The sequence below is a fragment of the Cryptomonas paramecium genome, chromosome 3 (genome assembly GCF_000194455.1).
Source record: "Cryptomonas paramecium strain CCAP977/2A chromosome 3, complete sequence".
NCBI classification, from domain to species: Eukaryota; class Cryptophyceae; order Cryptomonadales; family Cryptomonadaceae; genus Cryptomonas; species Cryptomonas paramaecium.
In genome coordinates, this window is record NC_015331.1 from 103,243 (window position 1) to 129,152 (window position 25,910).

Consider the following 25,910-nt stretch of genomic DNA (forward strand, 5'->3'; position numbering starts at 1 on the left):
TGATCATAAATCATATGAAATTGGATTTAATCCAAAATTTTGAGCAATTTTTTTCCAGTTAAATTTTTTAAATTCAAAACAAATTTTATTTTTTTGAAAATATATAAATTTAGCATAACTTAAAAAAGCGTCTAAAGCTATTTTTGTACAGTTTTTATTTTTTTTTAGCAATATCTCGATTTTTTTTTGCGTTATTTCAATTTGCCTTTTATATATGTTTATAATGTGTATTTTAACAAAATTTTTACCAAGTGTATTTATAAATTTTATTTCCTGATAATTTAAAAACAAAATTGTTTTTCCTGTTTCTAAAAACCTTCCTGTTCTTCCTATCCTATGAAAGTAAGATTGTATATTTTTTGGACAATCCAATTGTATAATCCATTCGACTGATCTAAAATCCAGACCTCTTGATGTCAAATCAGTTGAAAACAAGACTCCTTGTCGTTTGTTCATGCTAAATTTTAAAAAATTTTTTATTCTCTTAGTTTGATTCATTGAGCCGTATATGAGACTTGTTTTGATTTCTGGAAAAATTAACTTTGTAACAGTATATAAATATTTAATTTGTTTTTTTGTAGAAACAAATATTATAATTTTTTGTGTTTTGTGCGAACTTAAAAAAGAGAGCAAGTGTGCATTTTTCTTGTAATCGTGTGAAATCACAGCAAATTGCCTTATGTTGTGAATTTGCTGGATATATTTATATTTTTTTTTTTTATTAAAATACATTTTTTTGACATTCAAACTGCAAAAAATTGGATTTTTCAGATTTATTCGCGTGATATTTTTTAACTTAGAATTTAAAGTAGCGCTAAAAAAAAGAACTTGTCTTTTTTTTGGCAAAATAAACATCAAAAGATCAGTTATTTTTATGAAATTTGTATTCAAAATTTCATCAGCTTCATCCATTGCTAATATTTTTAGTTGGTTTAAATTCAAACTTTTATTATTTAAGTGATTAAATAAAGAACCTGGGGTTGATAATACCATTGAACATTTTTCTTTTTCCATAATTTTTCCCAGGCATAATTTTATTTTAATTTTTGCTTCTATATTTTTAACAAAATCGAAAATTTGTATACCGAGCTCCCTGGTTGGAAATAATATACAGCTTTTTACTAAATTGACTAACATATCGTTTTGTATATAATTTTGTATTAACGAAATTTCAATTACAGGAATTACAAAACAGAGAGTTTTTCCCGATCCAGTTTTTGCAGAACCAAGTACATCAAAACCCATCAAAGCGGGAGGTATAGATATTTTTTGTATAGATGTCATTTTTTTATAACCTAACTTTGAAAGAGATTGAATTGTAGAGTTGGATATATTCAAATTTTTAAATTCAGATACAATTTCAAACTTGATATCAAGTGACATTTTGTAGCTTTAAAAATTATAAAGTTAAAGTTTGACTTACATTTTTGTGTCTTGTGCGTATTTTTTTTTACACATATATGATTTTTTTTAAGAAAAAATTTGATGATCGATTAGAGTCTATGAAAGTAAAATTGTGAATATAAAAATTTATATCTGATTTATTTTAAGATTGTTTATTTGCAAGTTTTTTTTTTTGTATAATTCCTATAGTTTAATACTATATTAACAATTTTTTTAAAGAGAAGAGGTTTTTTTAAACGCGAAAATCTTCTTTTGAAATGCAATAAGATTTTTTTTGTTCCGGTTATTTTAAACCTAAATAGATGCTGATATTTTTTCATATAAAATACAAAAGTAAAAATAATCTCAAGTTTCATTTTATACGCGTTTTTCGGAAGAAGAAGAAAAAAACTATTTTATTTTATCCAAAGGCCAGTATTTATGTATATCTCTCTTAGAATGTATTTATTTTTTTTTTAAAAAGAAAACCAGATGAAAATAACAATTTTTTTTTACTTGAAAATATTCCCATTTTCCATAGCTTAGGATATGTATTTTTTCTCATGATAGTTTTCTTGACTTTAAAATAAATTTTAGTTTCAGAAAATTTAACGCCATGTATATAAATTCCTAAAGCAACGAGTTCTCCTTTTAGTGTTATGATTATAATTTCTTGATTTTTTTTTATAACATCTTCTGTCCTGATTATACCACGTGTTTTTAACGCAGCTCCGTAGCAAATGGAATTTACGGAAGAAAATTTGATAACTACTCTTCTGAAAGAAACCGCCGCAACTTCCATAGGCATTGTTATTTTTTTGATATAAAAGTCTATTTTTTTAGAAGAATAGAGCCATTCTGAATCTATCAAGTCATGAAAATTTGTTAAGTTTTGATTTTCAGATAAATAACCGGAATAAATTTGCCTAGATTCGTGTATTCTACATTTAAACGAACAAATTGAATAAAAATATATTTCCAAATCTTTAAAGCACGTATGAGAATTGCATATAAAGCTGGATATACATTTTTTTTTTTTAAATTCTTTAATAGAAAGAGAAAAGAATTTATCTAATTTTATTTTTTGTTTTATTCCTGGTAAAAAATTAGAAATATTTTTCACAAAAATATTTCTAATTTTTTGAAAGTTATACAAAAGGTTTTTTTTAATACTTTTAGTTGAATATACAAATTCAAACACGTTAACGGATGCTCTTTTTTCGATTTTTGTTTGAATGTCAACTATACAAACAGAGTTATTTAAAAAAATTACACAGCACCCATCAAATTTTGCCGTAAGATTACGTAAAATTTTTACTTTAGGTGTATTGAAAAAATTTTCTATCCATTTAATGATTTCGTAGAAATTAAGATGATTGGGCTTATCTATATTTAATATGGAATTTTTTAAATAGCAAATTACATTTCTAGAAAACGGAAAAACTTGCCTTTTGACCGATAGAAAAAAATTTTTTTGTAAATTCATACTGAGATAGTTTTTTAACAACAAGGGCCATTTTTTTTTTTCCATTTTCTTTATTCAAATAGCCCAAATCCCATATCTTCGTTAGACGAATTTTTATTACAAGAAGAGTCTGTTTTTTCCAAAGCTTTATGTTCGCTAACGTTTTGTTGTTTGTCAGTAAGCATTATATCTTTTTTTTCTTTTGTCAAATATTCGTTACGTTGAAACAATTCTGATAAATTATAATTTTTGGTTAAATATATAAATATTTTAGGCCAAAATTTCTCAAACTTAATTCCAGCATGAGTCAAAATTTCTCTCAATTTTTCTTCTGATATATCAATATTATTTTCATTGAGAATTAAACTGGCAAGTATACACCCAGTTTCTGATTTATTCGAAATATGCCACATTTCAAAAACGACACACGTATACGAACTGTTAGTTTACTACTTGCGTAACTACTTCTCAAAATAATAACTTCCCTCTGATTTTTGTTTTCTATCTTTCGAAGAATTGAGTTTATTTATTCTCGGAAAAAAATTAATAGGATCTTTTCTAAAAGTTATGTCTAATTGTTTAAGAAATTTGTTAATCCCTTCGTTTACAGGGAGAGGAGAACTTGCTTTGCAACAAAACGAGGGGGTTCCTTCGAATACAATTATTTTGTCTGCTAAATAGGTTGCTATTATGAAATCGTGTTCAACTACAAAAGCTGGTTTTTCGAAATTAACGAAAAACTTCTTTATAATTTTAGAAATAATTAAACGTTGTTCTGAATCTAGATAAGAAGATGGTTCGTCGATTAAATATAAATCGGAAATTTTTCCTAGACAAAATAATAAAGATAAACGTTGGATTTCTCCTCCTGATAAATTTTGAAATTCTTTTTCTAAAGACAAATTTTCTCGAAGAGGCTCGAATATATTGTTTTTAAAAAAAGAATCAGATAACACAGTATGAAGTTTTTTAGATATCAATTTTCCAAGTTTGCCTTTAAATCTTGAAAAAATTCTTTGAGGTTTGTAAGAAATATTTTTTTTAGAATTGTATATTTTATATTGAGATTTGAACATATGCCCGAGTAATCTTATAAAAAGTGTTTTTCCTGTGCCATTTTCTCCTAATAAAACAGTTATTTCTGAGTCGAAATAATAACCTGAATCTACCATGAATTTAAACGATTCGAAATTTTTATACATAGACGGATAAAAAAATCGATTTGTTTTTTTACTGTGTATTTTCAACTCTTTCTTTTCTACAAAACGTACAGGGTAATTCCTAAACCGTATATTTTCACCTGGAATAAATCCCGATAAAAAAATATTTATTCCTTCTTTAGCAGAAAATTGAGAGCTTACTATTCCATATGCACCCGGGACTCCATAGAAAAAACAAATAAAATCAGATAAATAATCTACTATAGCTAAATCATGTTCCACTACAGCTATATAAATATCTTTATTTGCAAATAAAAAGTCTTTGATTACTTTGACAACCTGAATTCTTTGTTTAATATCTAGATACGAAGAAATTTCGTCAAACAAAAAAATTTTTTTTGACTGAATTAAAGTACACGCGATTGAAAAACGTTGGAGTTCTCCTCCTGAAAGTTCGCAAATTTTTCTATCCAGAAGACTTGATAAACTTAAATTTTTGATTATTTTTATATTATCGTTTTCATTTAAATTGCAAAAAAAATCTCTTACAAAAGAATTGCACTTTAATTCGATTATCGTATCTATATACTGAGGCTTAATGCCTATTTTGAAATTATTTTTAAAAAGAAATTCAAAATAATTTTGCAAAATATTCCCTTTGAAAAATTTTTTAACGACATTCCATCCCGGAGCTTCTTTTGTGTTTCCTAAATTAGGTTTAAGTTCTCCTGCTAAAATTTTCAACGCGGTCGATTTCCCCATTCCATTTGACCCTATGATTCCTATTATATTTGTAGGCTTGAGAATAGGAAGATGTATCAGTTGAAAAGAATTAATGCCATATTTGTGAACAATTTCACATTTATTTTTAAGCAAATTTATTATCTGTACAGCAGAAAAAGGACATTTTTTTACACATATTCCACATCCGATGCACATTTCTTCAGATATTAATGCTTTTTTAGTACGATAAGAAATTTCTATACACAATTTTCCTACTTTAACAAGGGGGCAGTTTTTTTTACATTCTAATTGGCATTTTTCAGGCTTGCATTTCTCAGATGAAACTATAGCTATTCGATTTGCTCTTTTTTCTTCCATGTAATTTTATAAAAATGAGATTTTGTGAATTGTGGCAATACTTTTGTTATTAGCAATCAGATTGTCTTGCTAGTATGAGAACTTTACCTTTTTTTTTATACTAGTAACAGTTATGTTTTTTATTTTAATGTTTTTAAAATATTTTGAGTTCATACTTTCTTTCAATTCTTCAGTAATATTATTATTATTTTTCATCATAATTAGTTTGTTTTCCTTTTGTATTAAAAAAAAACATATATCAAACAGCAACACAATTTTGCAAATTGCTCTTGTTAAAATAATACTACAAGGGTTATAAAAAATTTTAATTTTACATAATTGATTAGTTTTAAGGAGTAAAATTTTAGAATTTTTTAATCCAAGAAACAATAAAGTTAAATAATGAAAGTTTACTTTTTTTTTAGTAGGATCTATTAAAAAAAAAAAACATTTTGGTAAAATTATACTTAATATAATCCCAGGAAACCCATTTCCAGTTCCAATATCAATGTAAAATCTTTTTTTACGTATTATCCACAATGCGCTTAATGTTGACGTTAAGGTTAAAGAATCTACCAAATGTGTTTTATAAAAAATTTCAAGAGATCGAGTTGATATTAAATTTGTATAAATATTTCGAATTAAAACATGCTCGATAAATGTAACCCATGCACGAGGCAGTTCGAATAAAAATTGTTGAATCTTCTGTTCGATATAAATAAGCTTGTGGTATCTATTGTCTATCGAAATATTTAAAATTTTTTTAGAAACTAATTTACTACTGATATTTACTTTTTTATGTACAGGCACAAAAATTCTCAGTCTTGTTTGAAAAAAGACAAACATTTTTTACCCAACGAGATATTTTTCTCTTTAATAAACTTTATATTAAATATGTAAATATTATTTTATTTTCTTTAACAAACTTTAGAAGACGAATGCCAGGTATACAAATGCAACTTACATAGAATTTGTAAATTTCTACATGGTACTGTTTTTACAGTAAATCTTTTTCCATATTCAAATTCTCTTTTCTGTAAATCAAATAAATAAGGAAAAGCTTTTGTATTGGGAAGTTTAGCGCCTACTTTTCTTAATTCATCAAAAAAATGATGAGATATGGCTTCAGTAAGCTTAATTCTTCTGAAAGGCAAATAGTCTAGCATTTTATTTATTAAATCTATAGCTTCTAAGCTCAGTAATTTTCCATGAAAAACATTTTCCCAAGGGTGTGCTGCTAACTTTGGAAACTGAAACTCCAAATATTCATTATTCATAGCACGTACTTGAGCTTTGCTCGGAGTTCCGAGAATTTTTATTATTTCTACTAACTGATCAGTTCCACTTTCTCCTCTAAAAAAAGGAAAACCCGTTAAAAGTTCCCCCATGACACAACCCACCGACCACGTATCGATGCTATTTGTATAATCAATGGCGCCCAAAAGAAGTTCGGGCGCTCTATAATATCTAGAACATATATAAGAAATACTAGGTTCATTTGCTGTCAAAAGCTTTGCTGAACCAAAATCACCTAATTTTAAATGTTGTGTAGCTGGGTCAATTAATAAATTCTGGGGCTTTATATCTCGATGACAAATTCCAATTAAATGTAAATAAGATAGAGCTCGTGTCGCCTGGTACATATAAAGCTTTACATAAATTAAAGGAAGCGTTTGTTTGTGGTTTGAATAATGTTGACATACGCGATGAATAGTTTCTGCAAAAAAATCAAGTTCCAGATTATAATATAATTCGTTTCCTTCGGAAAAATTGAAACAGTGTCTTAAATCTAAAATATTAGAATGACTTAACATTGACATAATTTCTACCTCTCTGTTTTCATACCTGTCATCTTGGAATACTTTCTTTATAGCTACAGTTTCTTCTGTTACTCTTACTTTTGCTTGAAAAACAACTCCGAACGACCCGCTACCTACGACCCTTCCTATTACAGAATATCTTTGATTTCCTACGAACGACATTTTCTAAATTTTACAAGCTTTAACAATTGAATTTATATTACTTTACAAAAGAGATACTTTAAAATTAACACCGCAAATATACTTACTTCTATAAAAATAATTTTAATAACATACAAATGGAAGAAACTAAACAAGACAAATTTGAAAACGATTCTTGGAAGCATATATCAATTTTAAAAAATAATGGAATATGTGTAAACGATATAAAAAAGCTCCAAAATTTTGGGTATTATACAGTAGAATCTGTTGCTTATACCACGAAGAAAAAACTAATCGAAGTTAAAGGTATATCTGAAGCAAAAGCAGAAAAAATACATTCCGAAGCATCCAAATACGTTCCGTTGGGTTTTTGTTCAGCATTTACATGCTATCAAATGAGACAAGATTTGATACATTTGACAACAGGATCAAGAGAAATTGATCGCATATTGAAAGGGGGTATCGAAACTGGAAGCATAACCGAGCTTTTTGGGGAATTTAGAACAGGAAAAACTCAAATATGTCATACTTTATGCGTGACTTGTCAGTTATCAATAGATCAAGGCGGAGGAGAAGGTAGAGTTCTCTATATAGACACAGAAGGGACTTTTCGACCAGAACGAATTGTTGCGATTGCGAATAGGTTTAATTTAAACCAACAAGATGTATTGGACAATATTGCATTTGCTAGAGCTTATAACACAGATCACCAAACAGAATTACTAAATCAAGCATGCGGTATGATGGCTGAAAATAGATACGCAATGTTAATAGTAGATTCTGCGACTGCTTTATATAGAACAGATTACACAGGTAGGGGTGAATTGGCTCCAAGACAGCAACATATGGCAAAATTTTTAAGAAGGTTACAAAGACTAGCTGATGAATTTGGAATCGCGATCGTCATTACAAATCAAGTAATAGCAAAAGTGGAAGGAGGTGTGTATTGTATCCCTGACTCCAAGAAACCGGTAGGAGGAAATGTGATAGCACACGCTTCTCAAACGCGATTGTACTTGAAAAAAAATAAAGGAAATAATAGAACATGTAAAATTTATGATTCTCCAAATTTACCTAGTAACGAATGTGTGTTTTCTATTTCTGAATTAGGAATAGGAGATCCGATCGACTAACTTTGGTTATAAGATGTAATATTTAAAAAAAATTGGTCAAATTCAACATAACCATAAAATTTTTTTGCAAAATTTTTGAGTGTTTATATTTTTTTTTCAGAAATTTCCATTTTGTTTCTAACGAAAAATGCCAATTTATTATTGAAAAAACTGACCAATCGATTTTTAGATGATATGTTTTAATTATTGAAAAAAAGATGGATTTCCATAAACTACTATTGAATATATTTACAGAAGCTATGATATTAAGCAAATATACAGTTTCGGCAATCTTAAGTTTTGTAAAGTATAAAAAATTTAAAAAAAAATCCCATAAGTAAAAATTTTTTGTTTCCGATAATTTAATTTTCCATAAAAACCAAGAGTGATATGTATGTGTATGTGTTTTTTCTTTTTCGTTTAGCCAGTTTAAAACATTCCACATGTTAAAATTTTTATAAGATCGAATTGAATATAAATTAAACTTATATTCTTGTTTAAAAACCGATAGTTCCTTTTTTATAATAAGTTGATGACAAAGTTTTATTATATTTTTATAAATTTCAATCAAGTTATTCCAATTCAATATCAAAAAGGTGTAAATTGAATAATCGTTGCTCACTATTAATGAAAAAAAGATAAATTCGAAAAGGGAAGATAGACACGCATGGTGTTTATTGAGACATGGCTTGGTAAGTTTAAAGTTGGAAATTTTGGAATAAGAATAAACTAAGATAAAATTCATATGTTTAAGATATATTGTTTTTTTTTAAATAAACATTAAATTACGTAAAGTTTGTACGTTTACAAGGTGTTTCGGTGGATAAAATTTGAGTTAACAATGTTTTTTTTTCCTCCTCGAGATTAAATACCAACTTATTTACTTTATTTATACCTGTAAATTTAGTCAAAGTCTTAAAATCATACCCTTGACTTACGAGAAATTGTTGTCTCTTCGTTGAATAAAACATTTCTTCTGTTCCTGAACTAACTAAAGAATAAAAAAAAGCATGCTTTGATTTAATCTTAGGTCTTAATATTCTTCCAAGACGTTGAGCTTCTTGCCTTCTTGATCCATAGTGAGAAGAGATTTGAATAATTACATTCGCTTCAGGTAAATCTATGCTAGTATCACCGATTCTTGATATGAATAGAGTCTGTCCTTTACGAGATTGAAAATTCTTGAGAAGTCTCATTCTTTCCAGAGACCCTGTTGCTCCGTAAATAAAAGATTTTTTTAATTTAGTAGCATATGATCGAAGAGCAAATACATTATCAGAAAATACTAAAACATGATCTCCTCTTTTTTCGTGATATTTTATTAAAAAATCACAAATTTCTGCTTTATTTGGATTTAAAGCACATAAAACTTGTCTAGTAGAAATCGATTCTGATAAGTAACACGAATAGTAATCCGAAGGCATATTACAACAAATTTCAGCACAACAAGCTGTTGCTAAATATCCAAACTTTTCCAAATCAAGCCAATTTGTTTCATATAATTTAGGCCCTATTAAAAAATTTATATCTCCCACTTTCCTGTCTTCTCTTAATAAAGTTGCAGTTAAACCTAATTTAGAATGGGTTTTTATTATTCCTAGTACTTTGCGAAAAACATTTGCAGGAACTACATGAACTTCGTCTAAAAGAGTAACACCCCATTCGTCCTTCTTAATTTCTCTTAATAAACTTGCGGATAACCTAGCACGTTGTCCACCGAATGAAATCATTGAATATGTGGTAATTACAATTTCTCCGGTAATATTTTTTTTCATTTCAAAACTTCCAGTAATAAATTTCTTTATTTTTTTATCTTTTAAGTTTGACCATTTTAAAAATTGTCTTTTCCATTGTTCTACTGATACTGTACTATTACATACCACTAGAGAAATTTTTTTGATAATACATACTGCAATTATACCTATAATCGTTTTTCCAGCACCGCATGGCAATACTATTACTCCAGAACGTGCTCTTCCTTTATTAAATATTTTTGAAAGTGATTTTTCTTGATAATTTCTAATATAAGCCGTAGGACTGAAATCAATCTTTATATTTAGCACATGTGTGTCGTGAATGTAATCGTACTCTTCTACTAAGGGACAGTCGAGTTCTAAAAATCTTTTCCGAATTTTCTCTATATCAATTGTATTAAAATTAGTTTCTATTATAAGCTTATTTTCTATATTATTTAAATAATTAATTTTATTAGATTTAAACTTAAACGCACGTTTTAAATACCACGTTAAATTTGGAAAAGTTTTACTTACTTTTAAATCAGTTAGTAAAAATTTTAACAAAAAAAGACTCGGAATGTAAATAAAATAATTGCATTTATACAAAATTAAATTCACTTTTCCATAAAATTTCGTGCAATTCAAGATCATTTTATAAATCATCTTAGGAAGTAAATTTTTTGATAATTTTATTATAATTTTCAATATATCCCACACATATAGTCCAGAAGTTACCGCAGCATATAAAGCATAAGGTGTTAATACGAATTCTTGTATTTTTTTAGTCCTAGAAACAGGTTCTGAAACCGTAACTAAGAAGTCTTCGATTTCTTTTGTTTTTTTTTTAAAAAGTTCAAAAAGAATATAACCGCTTGGAGAAATCCATATGATTTTAGTCTCAAGAGTTAATCTATATGAAAACATCGATAGTCTTTAGCAAACTAAAATTGTCGTATACAGATCGTAGGATATATTATTAAATCGATATCTATACAAGAAATATAATAATATTATTATATTAAAATTTCATACATATTAACAACATGTTCGAAGCAAAATTATCTCAAAATGGGTTGTTACGAAGAATTGTCGAATCAATAAAGGATATGGTAAATAACGTCAATTTTGAATGCGATTCAGATGGTATAACTTTAAAATCGGTCGATCAATCCCATGTTGCAGTAGTATGCCTTTCTTTGAAAGCCGAAGGGTTTGATTATTTTCATTGTGAAAAACCGATTACATTGGGCGTGAAGTTATCTTCTTTGTATACGATGTTAAAGTGTGCGTCGAATGATGATTCTGTTACTATCTCTTGCAAAAACCCAAAAAAAGTGTTATCTTTTTTATTCGAAAGTCGTTCAAGTGACAGAGTTTCTGAATTCGAATTGAAGCTTATAGACGTTGCTCCACAGGATCTCAACGTGCCCACCCAAGAATACGCTGCAATGGTTTATCTGACTGCTTCGGAATACAAGAAAATTTTCTGTGATATGTCGACTATTGGGGAAATGATACAAATCGAAGTATTAGACACAGGTATAAAATTTGAATCCGAAGGAGATATCGGAAAAGGAAGTGTGATAGTACTTCGTTCTGATGAAGAGGATAAAAAACCTTCTCCCGTGAAAAGAGGAATAATCAGCATGTTTTTTACGGTAAAACATTTAATCATGTTCGCTAAAGCTACCCCTTTGTGCAAACGGGTGATATTGCGTATGTCGAAAGGTATGCCGCTTCTATTAGAGTTTAAAATCGGATCAAACGGATACGTCCGTTATTATTTAGCTCCAAGGATCATAGATGAAGAACTTTGAAGTTGTACAAGAAAATTTTTTTTAAAAAAAGAATTTATGTTTATTTAATTTTAATACCGTAAAAATTTTGATATTATTTTGTAAAAAATTTTTAAATAAATATTAAATAAAAAAATGTATTTTTTGGAAATAGATAAAAAAAAATGTACCGAATACCAGCGTTATCATTCAAAAAAAAATGACATTTTCAAACTTTTCGTCTTACATATCAAAAAAAAAAATGTTTAAAAAAATATTTTCTAGGATTAATTTTATTTTATTTCATTGTAATTTCGACAAAATGGAAAAAATTATATAGAAAAATCAAAAACAACAACGTTGTTTTTCTCTTTGAAATCCGAAATAACATACATGTAAAATTAGAAAGATTAGAAAATAAAATGAATAAATTGATTTTTTTTCTAGTCAGATATTTTTTTTTGATAAAATCATTTGGAAAAATTATAATTTCTTGTTTTCAAATGATTTCTTATTACAACTTAAAATTTGATCAAATTAAATTGAAATTTGACGAATGTTTGGTTCAAAAACTATATTTTTTTTTTAAGCATCAAATTTGTAATAAAAAACAATTTATGAAAAGAATTTATCAATTGTTCATAACAAAAAAAGATTTTGTAGTCGAATTTTCTGTAAAAAAATTTTTTGGTTTATTTTATTTGCCAAATTTTCAACAAATTTCAACTTTTAAAGATACGACAAAGAATTTATCAATAAAGATAGTTTCTCTTTTTTTTCTTTTCTTTTTTTTTCGAGAAAAAAATAAATATACATTTTTTTTCAAAAAAATAAGTAATTTTTGTGTTTTAATCGAAAAATACATCGAAACGTGCCATTTGAAGTTTCGTGTTAACCAAAAAAATTTTTTCTTTTTATGCGAATTTGTTTATTTTTTTTTTCACAAAAATATAAATGTCCTTATAGAGTACATGAAATATTTAAAGTGTCAGAAATATTTTACAAACAATATCGTTTATAATTTAAAATATAGTCTTTTTTTTAATTTAACACAAAATAAAAAGTGTTACAAACATTTTACTATTATTCCGTTTTCGAAAGTAAAACAAAACGTTAATAGGAAGATTTTTTTGTCAATTTCGAAATATCGTTTGTTCTTATACGCAAATAAATCTGTTTCTATATATCGACTGTTCGAAATAGGTATAGAGCTTCGTATTTTATGGTTTAATTTGCAGTTATGTGGGATTGCTTTTTTTACATCTAAAGATATTTTTTCGGATTCAAATATATTTTTTTTGTTGAAAAAGAAAATTCCTAAGTTTGAAAATAGATTTTTTAATTTTTTCTTTTATTTCAAACAAAAAATGCTAATTTTAAAAAAAAATAATTCTATTTTAAAAAAAATTTCCTTGGAAAAAAGTTTAAATAAACGCAAGTTTCAAATGAAACTTTACGAAATCAAAAATATGGAGACTGATTTTATAGAAATTTTAAACAAAATAAATACCTAAATTTATTTTGTTAACATTAAAAAAAAATTGTTATAAAATGTATGTTCTTTTCGGGATTCTTTGAAGTCATAAAAATTTTGTTTTTATAAAAAAATAAATTTAACTAAAAAAGTAAAAACTTTAATTGAATATTACAACTATTTTAATGGGCCACGTTAACATATGGAACTCTCATCAAAAAAAATACGGAAAAGGATCAAGAAAATGTAAAGTATGCGGAAATAGAAAAGGCTTAATCAGGAAATATGATTTAAATATCTGTAGACAATGCTTTAGAGAAAATGCGCAATTGATTGGTTTTAGTAAATTTAAATAAATAAACATTAAGTTTTGTTACCTCTGATTTTTCTTGCTAAATGTAAATCTTTTGGCATTATAGTAATTCTTTTAGCATGAAGAGCAGATAAATTTGCATCTTCCATCAATCCAACTAAATAATCTTCACAAGCGTGTTGAACCGCTTCGATAGCAGTACTTTGCCATTGAAGTGAATGGTGGTAATTTGAAGTGATTTCTTTTATCAATCTCGCAAATGGTAATCGATGTATTAGCAAATCAGTTGATTTTTGGAATTTTCTTATTTCATTTAATGTCTTTTCGCTATTTTTATATCTCTTAGAAACAGTTTTTAACTCAAGCAATTTTTCTAAATTGTTTTTCATATATAACGACTTTTTTTATGTGTAATACGTTTATGTTCTAAAGGTAAGATATTAGCCTTCCAAGCTAAAAATCCGGGTTCGATTCCCGGTAGACGTATATTTAAAACACGACACATGTTAGAATTTTAATCTTTCGAAAAACCATTTGTTCTTATCAAACAAGCATTGTTCAGATAATAAATTTTTTATAAAATTTTTTTCGCCGTTATTTTTAGCTTGTAGTTTTTTATTCTTTATGTAATTTAATGCGAATTTTCGAATCAATTTGCCGTTTTCTTCTCCAAAATTTACGTTATATCTTGTTACGAAAAAATGATTTTTGTTAACTTTTTTTATAAATACTTTAATTTTGTTTGATTTTGCGTCAGAAACTTTACTCTTTTTTTTAAAATAACGAGAAGGATATTTCGATATTCCCAGTAGAACGCAATTTTCAAATTTTTTTCTTTGATGATTGTTAGATACAATAACTGCTTTACATCCTGCAAATCTTCCGCTCAACAGTATAACTATTTTACCTTGTTTGTGAATTAGAGCCATAGTTTAATATACAAAAGTTAAGTGGTAAAAACATTCCGACGGCACGTATATTCTCAAGTTTGTAATACTTTGTGTTTAAGCATTTTCGTTCGGATTTCTATCTTAGTACAAAATAAGTTATCGGTTAAAATCCCGATTTCATTGCTATTTTTCAAACAAAGTAAAAGGCACTCTATTTCTTGATGTATTTTAGAATTCATTTTTAGTTTAAACAAGTTTTGAGAAGGATGCGGAACAACATAACTCACATGTTCTATGAAAGGATTTTTACAGGCGATGTTTTTTAATATGTTTCCTAACGTATGGTTTTCGTTATAAAAGGTAAACACATAATCTTTATTGTATGTGTTAATTAATATTTTTTTCTTAATCATGCGTCTGCTTATGTTAGAATGACCGAGCGGTCCAAGGTGTCAGACTTAAGATCTGATGATTTACATCTCGTGGGTTCGAAAACTTATCCCACTTCTAACAAATCATAAATATACATATGAAGGAGGGGGAACTTCGAGAATCGAACTCGAAACCTCTCGTACCCTAAACGAGAATCATACCATTAGACTAAGTTCCCTATGAAACGAGTTTTTTATTTCTTTCTTAAAAAAAAGATATTTAAGAATTCAACGAAAACAAACACTGGTATAAATTATTTGGTTGATGATACATATAAAATATTGTATACTAAAAATAAAAATAAAATTTCAATCGGGGTTATATTTTTAAACAATGTTAAGGGAACAAATAAAAGATTTTTTTTTATATCTACGCGTAAATATCCTTTTAAAATTTTTTTTTCAAAAAAAAAATTTTTTAAAGTTTTTTTACATATTTCTTTAAATATAATTCTGTATTTTAAAAAATTAGTTATATTAAAGCAAAGATTTAAAAATACGATGATATCATAAAAAAATAATCAGTGTTTTTCAAATGAACAATTTTTTTGCGTTCATATATACTGAAACTGTATATTTTTTAAGAATATTATTATTTTTTATTTCTAATTTATAATGAAAATTATTTATCATAAAAAGCAAAATTTTTTTAATTGTATTTAAAATTTTGATTTTGAAAAAAAAAAGCCAGTTTCAAAAGTATTTTAAATTCAATTAATTTTGAGATTTTGATTTTGAAAAGAAAATTTACATTATATATAAATTTTTTTTTATATATGAATCTGGAAAAAAAAATAACATTACACTTTTCATAAAAAAATAATTTTTTTTTAAATCGGTTTAAAAGTTTAACGCATTTTTTTTTATACTTGTTTACATAGTCAAGCCTCTCTTGTATACGTGTTACGTGTATTTTGCAGGAAATCGTGTTTTTTTTTTTCTAATATCATCTGGTCGGAAATGTTTTTTTAAAATATCAGAAAAAAATAATTTGTTTTTTTTTGATATTTTAAAAAATTCAATCCTAAAAAAAACATTGTAAATTGCTTTTTTTTAAAAAAAAAGGAATAATCGAATTCTTTGAAAAGAAAAAAAGAAAAAAAAAACTAATTTCACATCTTGTTCTATTTCCCATTTAAACTTTATTATTTGTGAATTTAACCATAGTTTCCACCTCTTTTTACAAATTTCTGAATTTTTGTTTTTAAAAAAAAAAGATATTTTTTTCCATTTGACAAATCCATGTTTATTGATGAAAAATTTTAAAATTTCATCTTCAGACCGAGCCCATTCTAAATCGCTGTTATTACTCGAAAGAAACTTCATTTCGTACAAATTTTAACATACGTATGTTAAAATTTGTAAAAAAAGTAACTATATAAACTCACAAACTTTAACTACTTAATGAGCAAAAGAACAACAAAAGTCAATATCACAGGAAAATATGGGGTTAGATACGGAAGCTCGATTCGAAAACAAATTAAAAACATTGAACTTACTCAACACCAAAAATATAAATGCGTTTTTTGTGGAAAAGAAGCGATAAAGAGAATGTCAATTGGCATTTGGAAGTGTAAAAAATGTAATCAAACTGTAGCAGGCGGTGCTTGGTCTTTTCATACGCAAATGGGCTTATTAACAAGAGGAACGCTAAAAAGGTTGTATCAAGCTGAATCCATCTGAAGCTTATGTATCAAAGAACTATATAAATTTTTGTAACGATTTAAGCTAGTCTTAGAACTGGATAATTTGGAAAAATGCTTGTTAAATTTTAGCTCATCTTCTTCTTTGAGACCGATACTGTAATCATATACATGTTTTCCTTGAATTCTTTCCTGTAAAAGACTTTGATTAAAATTTTTTTTATCTGTGTAACCAGGATATTTTGTTTTTTTGTGAGGAATTTCGATCCCTCCGTCAATAATCCCTTTCATACAACTGAATACTTTATGGCCTCTTGTTGCCCTAGTCAACCCTATATCGAGACAAGTTCTGATCTTCTTAATAACGTATTTAGCATTTAAACAATAACTTCCGTTTAGGCAATTCTTTTGTAAAATATTTTTAGATAAGAGAAGACCAGATATATAGGCACAAGAAAAATTCGTTAACCCTATATAAATTCCCATTTTTTTTAATTTACTGGAATAAACAGAATTTAGTATATGATCACCTTCGAATTTTGAATTTATAAACTGGCATACTATGTTATGTTTTGAAAATCTTACAACGACTCTATATTTATGAAAATTATGTTTTCTTTTATCCTTTGATATCATTTTTTTTCTGGAATAGTAATCTGTTTTTCCTTTTCTTCTTCGTTTCCATTTTACCTGAAAACGACTGAAGTATGAGCTATTTTTTAAGATTTTTGTAAATTTCATTATTAATACAATAAAAAAATATAATTATATTATTAATAACATTTTTTTTCAAGTATGGTTGTAACCCGATTATGGAATGGAATTTGATTTGTCGTATTTAAATTCCAAATTAATGCCCAGAATTTTTTAACTATTGTATAGTTAGAAATTTTATTTTTATTTGTTATAAAAATTTGTATTAAATTTTTTAAGAAAATAAAACCAAATCCTGATACATTTATTCTACTGTTAATTTTAAAATTTATATTTGTTATTTTTTTAAAAAAAAACACATAATTTTCTAAATTATCTAATAAGTTTATTTTTTCTTGACAATTCGAAAAGAAAAGATTATGACTTCTATCAAGGCTTGTAAGATTTTTTAAAATATTATTTTTTTCAATAGAACTGCGTATTTTTTTTGATGTATTAATTTTTTTTTTAATCTTGAAATTTATTTGACAATTTATTCTTTCCGTTGTAAAAAACAAATTATCTAAAAACAAATGTATTTTAAATGCGGTAAATATTGCCTTATTTAACATACGTATTATTTTTATGTTAATAATCTCGTTATAAGAAACTGACTTAAGCTGTATTTTAAATTTTTAATTTAAAAAAAGAAAAAATGGACATTTGTGCATTCGAACGAAGTTTTTTTTTTGGAAAAATACATAAAGTGTTGTCTTTTTTATCAGGTTTACCTAATAAATATTTATGCACAAAATGTGTGTGTTTTATAGGAAATATACCTTTTGATTTGTATAAAAAATATTTTTTTTATTCATGTGTAAAAAGTCATTTAATTTTTGAAAAAAGTGATGGGTTTAGGCAAATTTTTATTTACTTCAAGCAAAAAATTTATTTGTTCAGTAGAAAATGTAGTTTAGTTAAGATTATAAAAAAAAATCTTAGTAGAAAAAACAACTTTAATTCAAAAATTATTTTAGATGGAGAATTATGTTTCAATTTGGTATCAGAAACTTACGAATTTTTGATATACGACTTAATTTCTTTTTACGAAGATTGGAGGGTTTTAAGTTGGAATTTAAAATCAAAAATAAGATTTTTTGAAATCACGTTAAAAGATATTATTTGTTCTTTGAAATTTAATGTTAAAAAAAAAAATGAATTTCGAACCAATCGAATCCAGAGTTTATTCAACAATCTTATAAAAAATACTATTTTTCAGAATCAACTTTATCTAAATCATCAGGTAAAGTCTGATCTTATTTGTAATGAAAACGATGGGATTGTGTTTACACCGAGTCGTTTATTTTTTTTTTTTAAATTTTTTTTTTTTACACTTAAATGGAAATATGAAAATAAAAATTCATCAGATTTTTGTGTTAAAAATTTTTCTCCTGAAAAAATTGATTATTGTATGTTGTTTCAGAATTTAGTTTTTCGTTTTAAAAATAGAAAAACGCGCAAAATGAATTTTAAATGCACCAGAAGAATTGGATATAAATCCTTAGTAAAAGAATTTGAAAGCAAAGATAATAGGATTGCAGAATATGTTTTAAATAAAAACACCAGCCAATGGATATACTGCAAAGATAGGAAAGATAAAAAAAATCCGAATTCAATTAAAACTTTAATTGGAATTCTTGAAATAACAAACGAAAATACACGTGAATATGAGTTGGTTGATAATTTACTTAAATTGAATATCAGGATCAATAGAAGTAAGTTCTGAGAAAAAACTTTACTTGAAAAATCATAATAGGTCTGTCGCTAAATCATTGTCATTTTCTTTTTTATAATCATTTGTATAAAAAATTTATATGTGTATAAAAAGAAAAATTAAGTTCTTATATAGCAAATTTTCAATTCTCCATCTATAAAACCAGAGAAAAAAAAATTTCCATCCGCAGTCCAATTAATTGACATGGACATTGGTTTATTTTTAAACATATCATAACCTGGTAAGTCGGCTTTAACTTTTTCTATCATGACCTTAGATTCTAAATCCCATATCTTGACTCCTTTTGAAGTTCCTGCGCATAGCCAATATCTAGTTGGACAAAAACATAAACAGTTTATACTTTCGTTTATATCTAACGAATATAAATGTTTAGCTTCTTGTAAATCCCACAACATTACTATACCATCTTTACCCCCCGACGCGCATAAAGAACTATCAGGGGAAATACTCAAAGAACATAAATATCCTTTGTGCCCTACAAACCGAGTATGCACTTTTTTTTTAGACATATTCCATATTTTTATCATGCCATCCCAACTGCAACTCATTATCCCTATATTTTTGTTTGATATGAATTTCACACAGCTTATCCAGGATGTTGATATTTTATCGATTAATGTACTTTTGCATTGGCCGATTGTATTCCAAATTTTTATGGTATTATCCCGAGAGGAAGAAATGATTTTTTTATTGTTTTTCGAAAACTCTGCCCATAAAACATCATGTTGGTGACCTATAAATTTTTTTACTATTTTAGTGTTTTCTATGTCCCACAAGTTTATAGTTTTATCCCATGAGGATGAAAGACAGAAACGACCATCCATTGAAAAATCTAAATTTGAAATAAAATGCGAGTGACCTCTCAATCTTTTTTTAGGAATAAATTTGATTTCATCTTCTCGTACTATTTTCCATATCAAAATAGTACAATCACGAGAACCTGTCGCAAAAATAGGCAAATTGAATGATGTCACACATATGCAAGTTATTGCGTCAGAGTGCAATTTAAATTTAAACTTGTTAAAAATACTAGAATCCATCTAACCAGGATATAAAATTATATTAAAAATTTCGCTATACTCAAAAATCTTATTTACAACTGCTATAAAACAATATACTATAGAAGACATGTATAATTTATGTTATGTATGTAGTTTAATTGTTTATCCGGGGCACGGGTCTTTGTTGATTAAAAATAATTTAGATAAAATGTGGTTTTGTAGTTCAAAATGTAGAAAAAAATGTGATAAAAAATTAATAAAAATAAAAAAACCTTCTAAGATAAATTTTTTGACAAAAAAAATCTCTTTTTTATTTAAAATAAAAAAGAAATGTAAGCAGAGTTACAATAAATATTTAATTTTATATACATTGTATCAAATTCAAAGGTTCAAAAAAATGATTCATCATAAGATTTTAAATGTGAAAAATTTTTGTTCCAAGTAAGAGTTGTATGACCGAGTGGTCGAAGGTGATAGACTCAAGATCTATTGAGGTTTCTCGTCATGGGTTCGAATATTCCCATTGCAACTATCTGAAGTGCGAGATTCTTGTTTTTTCAGGTTAATATTTTTTTCTAATAAAAAATAAACTGTATATTCAAATTAAATCGATTTAATAAATATATAAAAAATTAAATTCGTTTAAATACTCATAAACGTACGATACATAAATGAATTTTGGAGAAAAACTAGCAAGAGTGTTGAAAGTTATAGGTAGAAGTGGTCCTAGCGGAAATATAGTACAAGTAAAAGTAGAATTTATTGAAGATAACGCTCGCACCATAATTAGGAACGTAAAAGGCCCCGTTAAAGAAGGCGATGTATTGATTTTGTTAGAATCAGAAAGAGAAGCACGGCGGCTAAAATAGCTGACAAACTTTCAGACGAACATTTAAGTTCAAAAAAGCATTTTTTTAAGGTGTTATTTATTTTTTAGCTTTCTGCGTAAGTTAAATTTTCGTATTTCCATTCAGCTGGAAGTTGTTTGTTCGTTTTATAATAACGAGATAGACGGTAAATTTTACTCTCAACTAAAATTAGTCTAAATTTCGAATCTTTGTCTCTTTTGTTTTTTTCCAAGTGTTTCTTGATATTTGTAGCTTTTTTTATTAAAAAAAACAAGTCTTCTGGAATTTCAGGAGATAATCCATTGATTTTCAAAATTCTTAGAATTTTTTTTCCTGTTAGATATTTAACTTGAGGTATTCCTTTACAGTCTCTTAAGAAAATTCCAATCTGAGAAGGAACTAATCCCTTTTTAGCTAATTTGCAAATTAAGTAAGTCAAATTTTCTTGAGTATTTTGGTACCATTGTGGCAATTTTCTATCAAAAGGTAAAACCGAGGAAGACGTTCCTCTTGTTTTGCCATGCATTTTAGCCATTTTTTAAATCTTATTTAATGAAAAATTTGTAAAAGTGTCTACTCATTTTTTATTTTCTTTGAATATAAGAAAATATATTAAATTTAATAACATTATTAAATTAATATATTTTCTTATATTTATTACACATGAGAGAGGTAATTTCTCTTCACATCGGCCAAGCTGGCATTCAAGTCGCAAACGCATGCTGGGAACTTTATTGTTTGGAACACGGAATAAATCCGGATGGTACGTTATCTTATCAAAAATTTAAAAACCCTAATGATGATGCTTTTAATACTTTTTTCAGCGAAACAGGAACCGGTAAAAAAGTACCACGATGTATTTTCTTGGATTTGGAACCTGGAGTAATCGATGAAGTAAGAAATGGAAAATACAAAGAATTATACCATCCTGAACAACTAATATCTGGTAAAGAAGACGCTGCTAATAATTACGCACGTGGTCATTATACAGCAGGAAAAGAAATCGTTGAAATAGCTTTAGAAAAAATTAGAAAATTGTCTGATAACTGCACAGGTTTACAAGGTTTTCTTATATTCAATTCGGTAGGAGGGGGTACTGGGTCAGGATTAAGTTCTCTTTTATTAGAAAGATTAAGTATAGATTATGGAAAAAAATCAAAACTTGGATTTGCCGTATATCCTTCTCCTCGTGTTTCTACGGCAGTAGTAGAACCTTATAACTCTGTATTAGCAACCCATTCTCTATTGGAACATACCGATGTAGTAGTTATTCTGGATAACGAAGCAATCTACGATATATGCAAGCGTTCTTTAGGTATCGAAAAACCTACATATACCAATTTAAATAGATTGATTGCTCAGGTAATTTCTTCAATCACAGCTTCTCTGAGGTTCGAGGGAGCTCTTAATGTCGATATTACCGAGTTTCAGACTAATTTGGTCCCTTATCCTAGAATTCATTTTATGTTGTCTTCTTATGCTCCAGTGATATCTTCAAAAAAAGCATCTCATGAACAATTATCTGTACATGAAATAACAAATTCAGCATTTGAACCCAGTTCGATGATGGCAAAATGTGATCCAAGGAAAGGTAAATATATGGCATGCTGTTTAATGTACAGAGGAGATATAGCTCCAAAAGATGTAAACGGAGCTGTCGGTGCAATAAAAACTAAAAAAACTATACAATTTGTAGATTGGTGTCCAACCGGATTCAAATGCGGGATCAATTATCAACCTCCTACTGTTGTTCCGGACGGAGATTTGGCTAGAGTGAAAAGAGCCGTATGCATGATATCAAATAATACTGCAATATCCGAAGTGTTTTCCAGAATTAATACTAAATTCGATTTAATGTATTCAAAACGTGCTTTTGTTCATTGGTACGTAGGTGAAGGTATGGAAGAAGGTGAGTTTAATGAAGCTAGGGAAGATCTGGCAGCTTTAGAAAAGGATTACGAAGAAGTCGGAACAGAAACGATGGAAAGTCACAAAAACGATATATTGGAACAATAGACAGTGTGTAAGCTTTTAAATGTTTGGTTTTATTTTTTTGAATAAAGTACTATATTTGTTATAAATGTTTTTTATAAGTTTTAAACTTTTTTCAAACTCGAGTCTATAGCCAAATTGTAAACTTTTTTTACAGGTCAAAACTTTTTTCTTTTTTTGGAAAAACCTTTTTTCATAGTTTAACTTAATACGATTTTTTTCCCATATAAATTTATTGGATAAAAAAAAATAATAGACAAATTTATACGGAACAAAATGTATAAACTGCCTATTATTTTCTTGAGAAAAAAAAAAACCAACTCTATCGTAATTTAAAAATTTTTTTTTGTAAAAAATTTTTTTTTGAAAGAAATTTTTTTTTGTAAAAAATTTTTTGTCTTCTTTAAAAGACTTTATGTTTTTGTAAAATTTAACAAACAAGTTTGTCTTTTCTAAAGATTTTAATATAGTTTCATTCAAGCTGTTTTCATCGAAAAAAGAATTAAAAGGTTCTGTGATATTATTATTTTTTTTACGATCGTTAAAAAATTTTTGCCTATCTTTAATTTTTTGCGAAAAAAATGATGTCGTGTATGTTTTTTCTGTACTAAAATCGTTTTTATCAAGTTCGTTTATAATAACAAGACAACTGTTGATAAAATATTCAGATATAAATGAATTGTTTAGGAAAGAAAATTTTTTCGATAAATTTAAGAGCGTATTTATTTTCATTTGGAACATCTTTTTTTTTAAAATTTTAAAATTTTAAAAAAAATTTTTTTTGTAAAAATTCTTTACTTGAAATAAAATTGACCACGCACGCACGCACGTTGTTGGCGCGTGCTTTTGTTAAATACAAAAATTTTTCAACCGGCTTTGTGTAGTTGCAAACAAATAATTTTTTAAAATCGTAAACTAATTTCCTAATTTTCAAGTTGTTTTTTTCAAAGACATTTTTTTTGTTTTTATGTTTGTATTTTTCTATCTTTATACACCCATTGGCTTCATAAATAATCCATTTTTTTTCCTCTTTAAATAAAAAAAAAGAAAAGATCACATCAAAATCTATGGTTATGTAAGTCTTTAAATCTTTTTTTAAAAAAACATATAAAATTTCTTGTTTTCTAATTTTTTTTTTGATTTTTTTTGATTTTTTTGTATATAAATATACATTTAATTCATGTTTTTTAAATTTACACACATACATGTTTTTATCGGGAAAAATATTGTTTGATAATAAAATATACATGTTATTTTTTTTAGAAAATTCGACAATACGTTGTTGATAGAGAAATTTTTTTAAAAACAGAATTTCTAATTGAAAAAAGATTTTTTTGTACGAAAAATTCAAAAAATCTTTTTTCACTTGATATATTTTTTTTATAAACACGTTGTTTTCATTTTTTTTTTTGTTGTGAAATTTTTTTTTTTTAATTAAGAAAAATTTATTTTGACAAAAAATAAATTTTTTAATGAATAAAATGTTTTTTTTTTGTCAAAATTTGTTCCTTTATTGATATAACAAATTTTTTGGGGTGACAACTTTTTCTCATAAACAACGCTTGGAATTTCATAATAACCCAAAATTTTTTTTCTCTGACCAATTTTTTTGATATTTATAGAAATTTGTTGAGTTTTTCTGTAAACAAAGTTTCCAATCTTTTTTTGAGTTGCGAGTTGAGTAGTAAAGAAAATCATGATAGGTAGTTCGTTTTTAAATGGTAAATTTATTTTAAAATTTTTAAAAAAGTTCGATTTCAGAAATCTCGTTTTTAAAAAAAAACCTAATTTTATTATTTTTGATTTTCTAAATAAAAAATATTTTTTATCATTTTTCTTTAAGCCATTGTAAAAATTTGTTATATTTAAGAGTATATTTTTCATTCGTGTCAATTCTATTGTACAGTATAAAAATGTTACTATATTTATATTTATATCAGTAAATTTTTTACTTTATGGTTTTTAATAAACCTATAATTTCACTTTACTCAAACGAAATATTTGTTTCGAGTAATTTATATTCTATTTTGAATTTAAGGAAAAACACAAGAATTCAAGGGAACTTGACAATGTTTTTTGTTCCTTTTTCGACAAAAAAAATACATTTGTTTTTATCCTTAGACGAATTATTAATTGGAATTGAGACCGGTGTAATTCGAGTAAAAATAATCAAAGAACACAAAAAATACAGTTTTTTTAAATTTTTATTTAGCTTTTTTAAAAAATCACGTAAAAAGAAAACTTATAAATTAGAAAAAAGTTCCGAATGGAACGTAAGATCATGGAGAGAAATTTTTTTAGTAACGAATCGGTTATTTAAAAAAAATTATATGGCTGAATATGAAAAAAAGCAGTATTTTTTTCCAAATTTCAAAAAATTAAAGATGACTAAATTTCCAGGTTTAATTGATATTCCAGATTTTGTAAATTATAAAATTTTTCGAGATTTATGGTACAGAGGCTTTTTGATCGTATCCGGATTAAAATTCGGAGCAACTTATTTGATATATGCAGGAGAAATTAATTTTGTGCATGCTAGTTGTTCGTTGATTTCATTGAGTCAATTTTTATACGTACGTTCTCACGATGTAATTTCTTTCGGGAGAATGAATACAACTGTTAGGAAATATTGTATACTAGCATTCGTTTTGATCGATTTCTCAATATTTTATTTCGGTATAAAATGGAACAATAATTTACCTTGATGGGTATAAAAAAAGTAACAATAATTAAAAAAATACAAATTATCCGTAATATACATTCTAAAAATTAAATGGCAAAATCTAATGGAATATTTTCAAAAGGTCATTTTCGAAAACATTGGCAGATTTTTGTAAAAACGTGGTTCAATCAACCTCTTCAGAAAAAAAAGAGAAAAAACAGTAGGATACATAAAGAAAAAAAGCGTTTGGTAGATAATGCACCGAATTATATCAAGCCTTTGGTACATTGTTCTGGCCCTCGTCATAACACAAGAATAAAATTCGGCAGAGGCTTTTCCGTAAATGAAATTAAAAAAGCGAATATTCCGATAAATTATTCAAACTCGCTAGGCATAAAAATTGATAAAAGGAGAAAAACTTCTAATTCACTCACGCTTTATAATATTAGGCGTTTAAAAGACTATAAAAGCAAAATTATTCATTTTGATCAGAAACCATACGATTGTTTCTTTACGGATAATTCACTTTATAATAGTTTGGCAAAACAAACTTAAT

General features: G+C 26.5%; 31 protein-coding genes and 2 non-coding genes across 33 annotated transcripts; 13 read left to right on the forward strand and 20 right to left on the reverse strand.

Moving 5' to 3' along the window:
* Nucleotides 1-3: 3 nt before the first annotated feature.
* Nucleotides 4-1,383, reverse strand: dbp4 (helicase; the record flags this gene model as incomplete). Its single annotated transcript, XM_003239934.1, has 1 exon — nt 4-1,383. One exon carries the CDS (start codon nt 1,381-1,383, stop codon nt 4-6), a length of 1,380 nt encoding a protein of 459 aa, XP_003239982.1.
* Nucleotides 1,384-1,837: 454 nt separating this feature from the next.
* Nucleotides 1,838-2,914, reverse strand: cbf5 (pseudouridylate synthase; the record flags this gene model as incomplete). Its single annotated transcript, XM_003239935.1, has 1 exon — nt 1,838-2,914. The coding sequence occupies one exon, from the start codon at nt 2,912-2,914 to the stop codon at nt 1,838-1,840; it is 1,077 nt and encodes a 358-aa protein (XP_003239983.1).
* A 5-nt stretch (nt 2,915-2,919) lies between these two features.
* Nucleotides 2,920-3,261, reverse strand: CPARA_3gp428 (hypothetical protein; the record flags this gene model as incomplete). The annotated part of the gene is made up of 1 exon (XM_003239936.1): nt 2,920-3,261. The coding sequence occupies one exon, from the start codon at nt 3,259-3,261 to the stop codon at nt 2,920-2,922; it is 342 nt and encodes a 113-aa protein (XP_003239984.1).
* Nucleotides 3,262-3,309: 48 nt separating this feature from the next.
* rli1 (RNase L inhibitor) lies at nt 3,310-5,109 on the reverse strand (the record flags this gene model as incomplete). Its single annotated transcript, XM_003239937.1, has 1 exon — nt 3,310-5,109. The coding sequence occupies one exon, from the start codon at nt 5,107-5,109 to the stop codon at nt 3,310-3,312; it is 1,800 nt and encodes a 599-aa protein (XP_003239985.1).
* Nucleotides 5,110-5,178: 69 nt separating this feature from the next.
* On the reverse strand, nt 5,179-5,934 carry gidB (glucose-inhibited division protein B; the record flags this gene model as incomplete). Its single annotated transcript, XM_003239938.1, has 1 exon — nt 5,179-5,934. One exon carries the CDS (start codon nt 5,932-5,934, stop codon nt 5,179-5,181), a length of 756 nt encoding a protein of 251 aa, XP_003239986.1.
* A 71-nt stretch (nt 5,935-6,005) lies between these two features.
* On the reverse strand, nt 6,006-7,070 carry kin(gs) (glycogen synthesis kinase-like kinase; the record flags this gene model as incomplete). Its single annotated transcript, XM_003239939.1, has 1 exon — nt 6,006-7,070. One exon carries the CDS (start codon nt 7,068-7,070, stop codon nt 6,006-6,008), a length of 1,065 nt encoding a protein of 354 aa, XP_003239987.1.
* Nucleotides 7,071-7,186: 116 nt separating this feature from the next.
* rad51 (DNA repair protein Rad51) lies at nt 7,187-8,182 on the forward strand (the record flags this gene model as incomplete). The annotated part of the gene is made up of 1 exon (XM_003239940.1): nt 7,187-8,182. The coding sequence occupies one exon, from the start codon at nt 7,187-7,189 to the stop codon at nt 8,180-8,182; it is 996 nt and encodes a 331-aa protein (XP_003239988.1).
* Nucleotides 8,183-8,204: 22 nt separating this feature from the next.
* Nucleotides 8,205-8,906, reverse strand: CPARA_3gp433 (hypothetical protein; the record flags this gene model as incomplete). The annotated part of the gene is made up of 1 exon (XM_003239941.1): nt 8,205-8,906. The coding sequence occupies one exon, from the start codon at nt 8,904-8,906 to the stop codon at nt 8,205-8,207; it is 702 nt and encodes a 233-aa protein (XP_003239989.1).
* Nucleotides 8,907-8,946: 40 nt separating this feature from the next.
* rad25 (DNA repair helicase) lies at nt 8,947-10,821 on the reverse strand (the record flags this gene model as incomplete). The annotated part of the gene is made up of 1 exon (XM_003239942.1): nt 8,947-10,821. One exon carries the CDS (start codon nt 10,819-10,821, stop codon nt 8,947-8,949), a length of 1,875 nt encoding a protein of 624 aa, XP_003239990.1.
* Nucleotides 10,822-10,940: 119 nt separating this feature from the next.
* pcna (proliferating cell nuclear antigen) lies at nt 10,941-11,714 on the forward strand (the record flags this gene model as incomplete). Its single annotated transcript, XM_003239943.1, has 1 exon — nt 10,941-11,714. The coding sequence occupies one exon, from the start codon at nt 10,941-10,943 to the stop codon at nt 11,712-11,714; it is 774 nt and encodes a 257-aa protein (XP_003239991.1).
* Nucleotides 11,715-12,094: 380 nt separating this feature from the next.
* CPARA_3gp436 (hypothetical protein) lies at nt 12,095-13,186 on the forward strand (the record flags this gene model as incomplete). The annotated part of the gene is made up of 1 exon (XM_003239944.1): nt 12,095-13,186. One exon carries the CDS (start codon nt 12,095-12,097, stop codon nt 13,184-13,186), a length of 1,092 nt encoding a protein of 363 aa, XP_003239992.1.
* Nucleotides 13,187-13,331: 145 nt separating this feature from the next.
* On the forward strand, nt 13,332-13,502 carry rps29A (40S ribosomal protein S29A; the record flags this gene model as incomplete). The annotated part of the gene is made up of 1 exon (XM_003239945.1): nt 13,332-13,502. The coding sequence occupies one exon, from the start codon at nt 13,332-13,334 to the stop codon at nt 13,500-13,502; it is 171 nt and encodes a 56-aa protein (XP_003239993.1).
* A 7-nt stretch (nt 13,503-13,509) lies between these two features.
* On the reverse strand, nt 13,510-13,848 carry cenp-A (centromeric histone-3 like protein; the record flags this gene model as incomplete). The annotated part of the gene is made up of 1 exon (XM_003239946.1): nt 13,510-13,848. One exon carries the CDS (start codon nt 13,846-13,848, stop codon nt 13,510-13,512), a length of 339 nt encoding a protein of 112 aa, XP_003239994.1.
* A 27-nt stretch (nt 13,849-13,875) lies between these two features.
* trnG lies at nt 13,876-13,946 on the forward strand. Its single transcript has one exon. It is a non-coding gene; the product is annotated as a tRNA-Gly (tRNA).
* A 19-nt stretch (nt 13,947-13,965) lies between these two features.
* rpl27 (60S ribosomal protein L27) lies at nt 13,966-14,388 on the reverse strand (the record flags this gene model as incomplete). Its single annotated transcript, XM_003239947.1, has 1 exon — nt 13,966-14,388. The coding sequence occupies one exon, from the start codon at nt 14,386-14,388 to the stop codon at nt 13,966-13,968; it is 423 nt and encodes a 140-aa protein (XP_003239995.1).
* A 53-nt stretch (nt 14,389-14,441) lies between these two features.
* Nucleotides 14,442-14,762, reverse strand: rpc9 (DNA-deirected RNA polymerases I and III 16kDa polypeptide; the record flags this gene model as incomplete). Its single annotated transcript, XM_003239948.1, has 1 exon — nt 14,442-14,762. One exon carries the CDS (start codon nt 14,760-14,762, stop codon nt 14,442-14,444), a length of 321 nt encoding a protein of 106 aa, XP_003239996.1.
* A 126-nt stretch (nt 14,763-14,888) lies between these two features.
* On the reverse strand, nt 14,889-14,960 carry trnP. Its single transcript has one exon. It is a non-coding gene; the product is annotated as a tRNA-Pro (tRNA).
* On the forward strand, nt 14,961-15,293 carry CPARA_3gp441 (hypothetical protein; the record flags this gene model as incomplete). The annotated part of the gene is made up of 1 exon (XM_003239949.1): nt 14,961-15,293. One exon carries the CDS (start codon nt 14,961-14,963, stop codon nt 15,291-15,293), a length of 333 nt encoding a protein of 110 aa, XP_003239997.1.
* Nucleotides 15,294-15,833: 540 nt separating this feature from the next.
* On the reverse strand, nt 15,834-16,106 carry CPARA_3gp442 (hypothetical protein; the record flags this gene model as incomplete). Its single annotated transcript, XM_003239950.1, has 1 exon — nt 15,834-16,106. The coding sequence occupies one exon, from the start codon at nt 16,104-16,106 to the stop codon at nt 15,834-15,836; it is 273 nt and encodes a 90-aa protein (XP_003239998.1).
* Nucleotides 16,107-16,184: 78 nt separating this feature from the next.
* rpl37A (60S ribosomal protein L37A) lies at nt 16,185-16,463 on the forward strand (the record flags this gene model as incomplete). The annotated part of the gene is made up of 1 exon (XM_003239951.1): nt 16,185-16,463. The coding sequence occupies one exon, from the start codon at nt 16,185-16,187 to the stop codon at nt 16,461-16,463; it is 279 nt and encodes a 92-aa protein (XP_003239999.1).
* On the reverse strand, nt 16,445-17,164 carry rpl5 (60S ribosomal protein L5; the record flags this gene model as incomplete). The annotated part of the gene is made up of 1 exon (XM_003239952.1): nt 16,445-17,164. One exon carries the CDS (start codon nt 17,162-17,164, stop codon nt 16,445-16,447), a length of 720 nt encoding a protein of 239 aa, XP_003240000.1.
* A 32-nt stretch (nt 17,165-17,196) lies between these two features.
* CPARA_3gp445 (hypothetical protein) lies at nt 17,197-17,688 on the reverse strand (the record flags this gene model as incomplete). Its single annotated transcript, XM_003239953.1, has 1 exon — nt 17,197-17,688. One exon carries the CDS (start codon nt 17,686-17,688, stop codon nt 17,197-17,199), a length of 492 nt encoding a protein of 163 aa, XP_003240001.1.
* Nucleotides 17,689-17,771: 83 nt separating this feature from the next.
* mce (mRNA capping enzyme) lies at nt 17,772-18,842 on the forward strand (the record flags this gene model as incomplete). The annotated part of the gene is made up of 1 exon (XM_003239954.1): nt 17,772-18,842. One exon carries the CDS (start codon nt 17,772-17,774, stop codon nt 18,840-18,842), a length of 1,071 nt encoding a protein of 356 aa, XP_003240002.1.
* A 107-nt stretch (nt 18,843-18,949) lies between these two features.
* Nucleotides 18,950-19,891, reverse strand: gblp2 (guanine nucleotide-binding protein beta SU like protein; the record flags this gene model as incomplete). Its single annotated transcript, XM_003239955.1, has 1 exon — nt 18,950-19,891. The coding sequence occupies one exon, from the start codon at nt 19,889-19,891 to the stop codon at nt 18,950-18,952; it is 942 nt and encodes a 313-aa protein (XP_003240003.1).
* An 88-nt stretch (nt 19,892-19,979) lies between these two features.
* rpl24 (60S ribosomal protein L24) lies at nt 19,980-20,297 on the forward strand (the record flags this gene model as incomplete). The annotated part of the gene is made up of 1 exon (XM_003239956.1): nt 19,980-20,297. The coding sequence occupies one exon, from the start codon at nt 19,980-19,982 to the stop codon at nt 20,295-20,297; it is 318 nt and encodes a 105-aa protein (XP_003240004.1).
* Nucleotides 20,298-20,523: 226 nt separating this feature from the next.
* On the forward strand, nt 20,524-20,721 carry rps28 (40S ribosomal protein S28; the record flags this gene model as incomplete). The annotated part of the gene is made up of 1 exon (XM_003239957.1): nt 20,524-20,721. One exon carries the CDS (start codon nt 20,524-20,526, stop codon nt 20,719-20,721), a length of 198 nt encoding a protein of 65 aa, XP_003240005.1.
* Nucleotides 20,722-20,785: 64 nt separating this feature from the next.
* rps13 (40S ribosomal protein S13) lies at nt 20,786-21,235 on the reverse strand (the record flags this gene model as incomplete). Its single annotated transcript, XM_003239958.1, has 1 exon — nt 20,786-21,235. The coding sequence occupies one exon, from the start codon at nt 21,233-21,235 to the stop codon at nt 20,786-20,788; it is 450 nt and encodes a 149-aa protein (XP_003240006.1).
* A 128-nt stretch (nt 21,236-21,363) lies between these two features.
* Nucleotides 21,364-22,716, forward strand: tubA (tubulin alpha-1 chain; the record flags this gene model as incomplete). Its single annotated transcript, XM_003239959.1, has 1 exon — nt 21,364-22,716. One exon carries the CDS (start codon nt 21,364-21,366, stop codon nt 22,714-22,716), a length of 1,353 nt encoding a protein of 450 aa, XP_003240007.1.
* Nucleotides 22,717-22,731: 15 nt separating this feature from the next.
* CPARA_3gp452 (hypothetical protein) lies at nt 22,732-23,433 on the reverse strand (the record flags this gene model as incomplete). The annotated part of the gene is made up of 1 exon (XM_003239960.1): nt 22,732-23,433. One exon carries the CDS (start codon nt 23,431-23,433, stop codon nt 22,732-22,734), a length of 702 nt encoding a protein of 233 aa, XP_003240008.1.
* Nucleotides 23,434-23,449: 16 nt separating this feature from the next.
* Nucleotides 23,450-23,941, reverse strand: CPARA_3gp453 (hypothetical protein; the record flags this gene model as incomplete). The annotated part of the gene is made up of 1 exon (XM_003239961.1): nt 23,450-23,941. One exon carries the CDS (start codon nt 23,939-23,941, stop codon nt 23,450-23,452), a length of 492 nt encoding a protein of 163 aa, XP_003240009.1.
* Nucleotides 23,942-24,126: 185 nt separating this feature from the next.
* Nucleotides 24,127-24,576, reverse strand: CPARA_3gp454 (hypothetical protein; the record flags this gene model as incomplete). Its single annotated transcript, XM_003239962.1, has 1 exon — nt 24,127-24,576. The coding sequence occupies one exon, from the start codon at nt 24,574-24,576 to the stop codon at nt 24,127-24,129; it is 450 nt and encodes a 149-aa protein (XP_003240010.1).
* A 71-nt stretch (nt 24,577-24,647) lies between these two features.
* On the forward strand, nt 24,648-25,397 carry sen34 (putative tetrameric tRNA splicing endonuclease; the record flags this gene model as incomplete). Its single annotated transcript, XM_003239963.1, has 1 exon — nt 24,648-25,397. One exon carries the CDS (start codon nt 24,648-24,650, stop codon nt 25,395-25,397), a length of 750 nt encoding a protein of 249 aa, XP_003240011.1.
* Nucleotides 25,398-25,465: 68 nt separating this feature from the next.
* rpl13 (60S ribosomal protein L13) lies at nt 25,466-25,909 on the forward strand (the record flags this gene model as incomplete). The annotated part of the gene is made up of 1 exon (XM_003239964.1): nt 25,466-25,909. The coding sequence occupies one exon, from the start codon at nt 25,466-25,468 to the stop codon at nt 25,907-25,909; it is 444 nt and encodes a 147-aa protein (XP_003240012.1).
* Between the last annotated feature and the right edge of the window lies 1 nt (nt 25,910).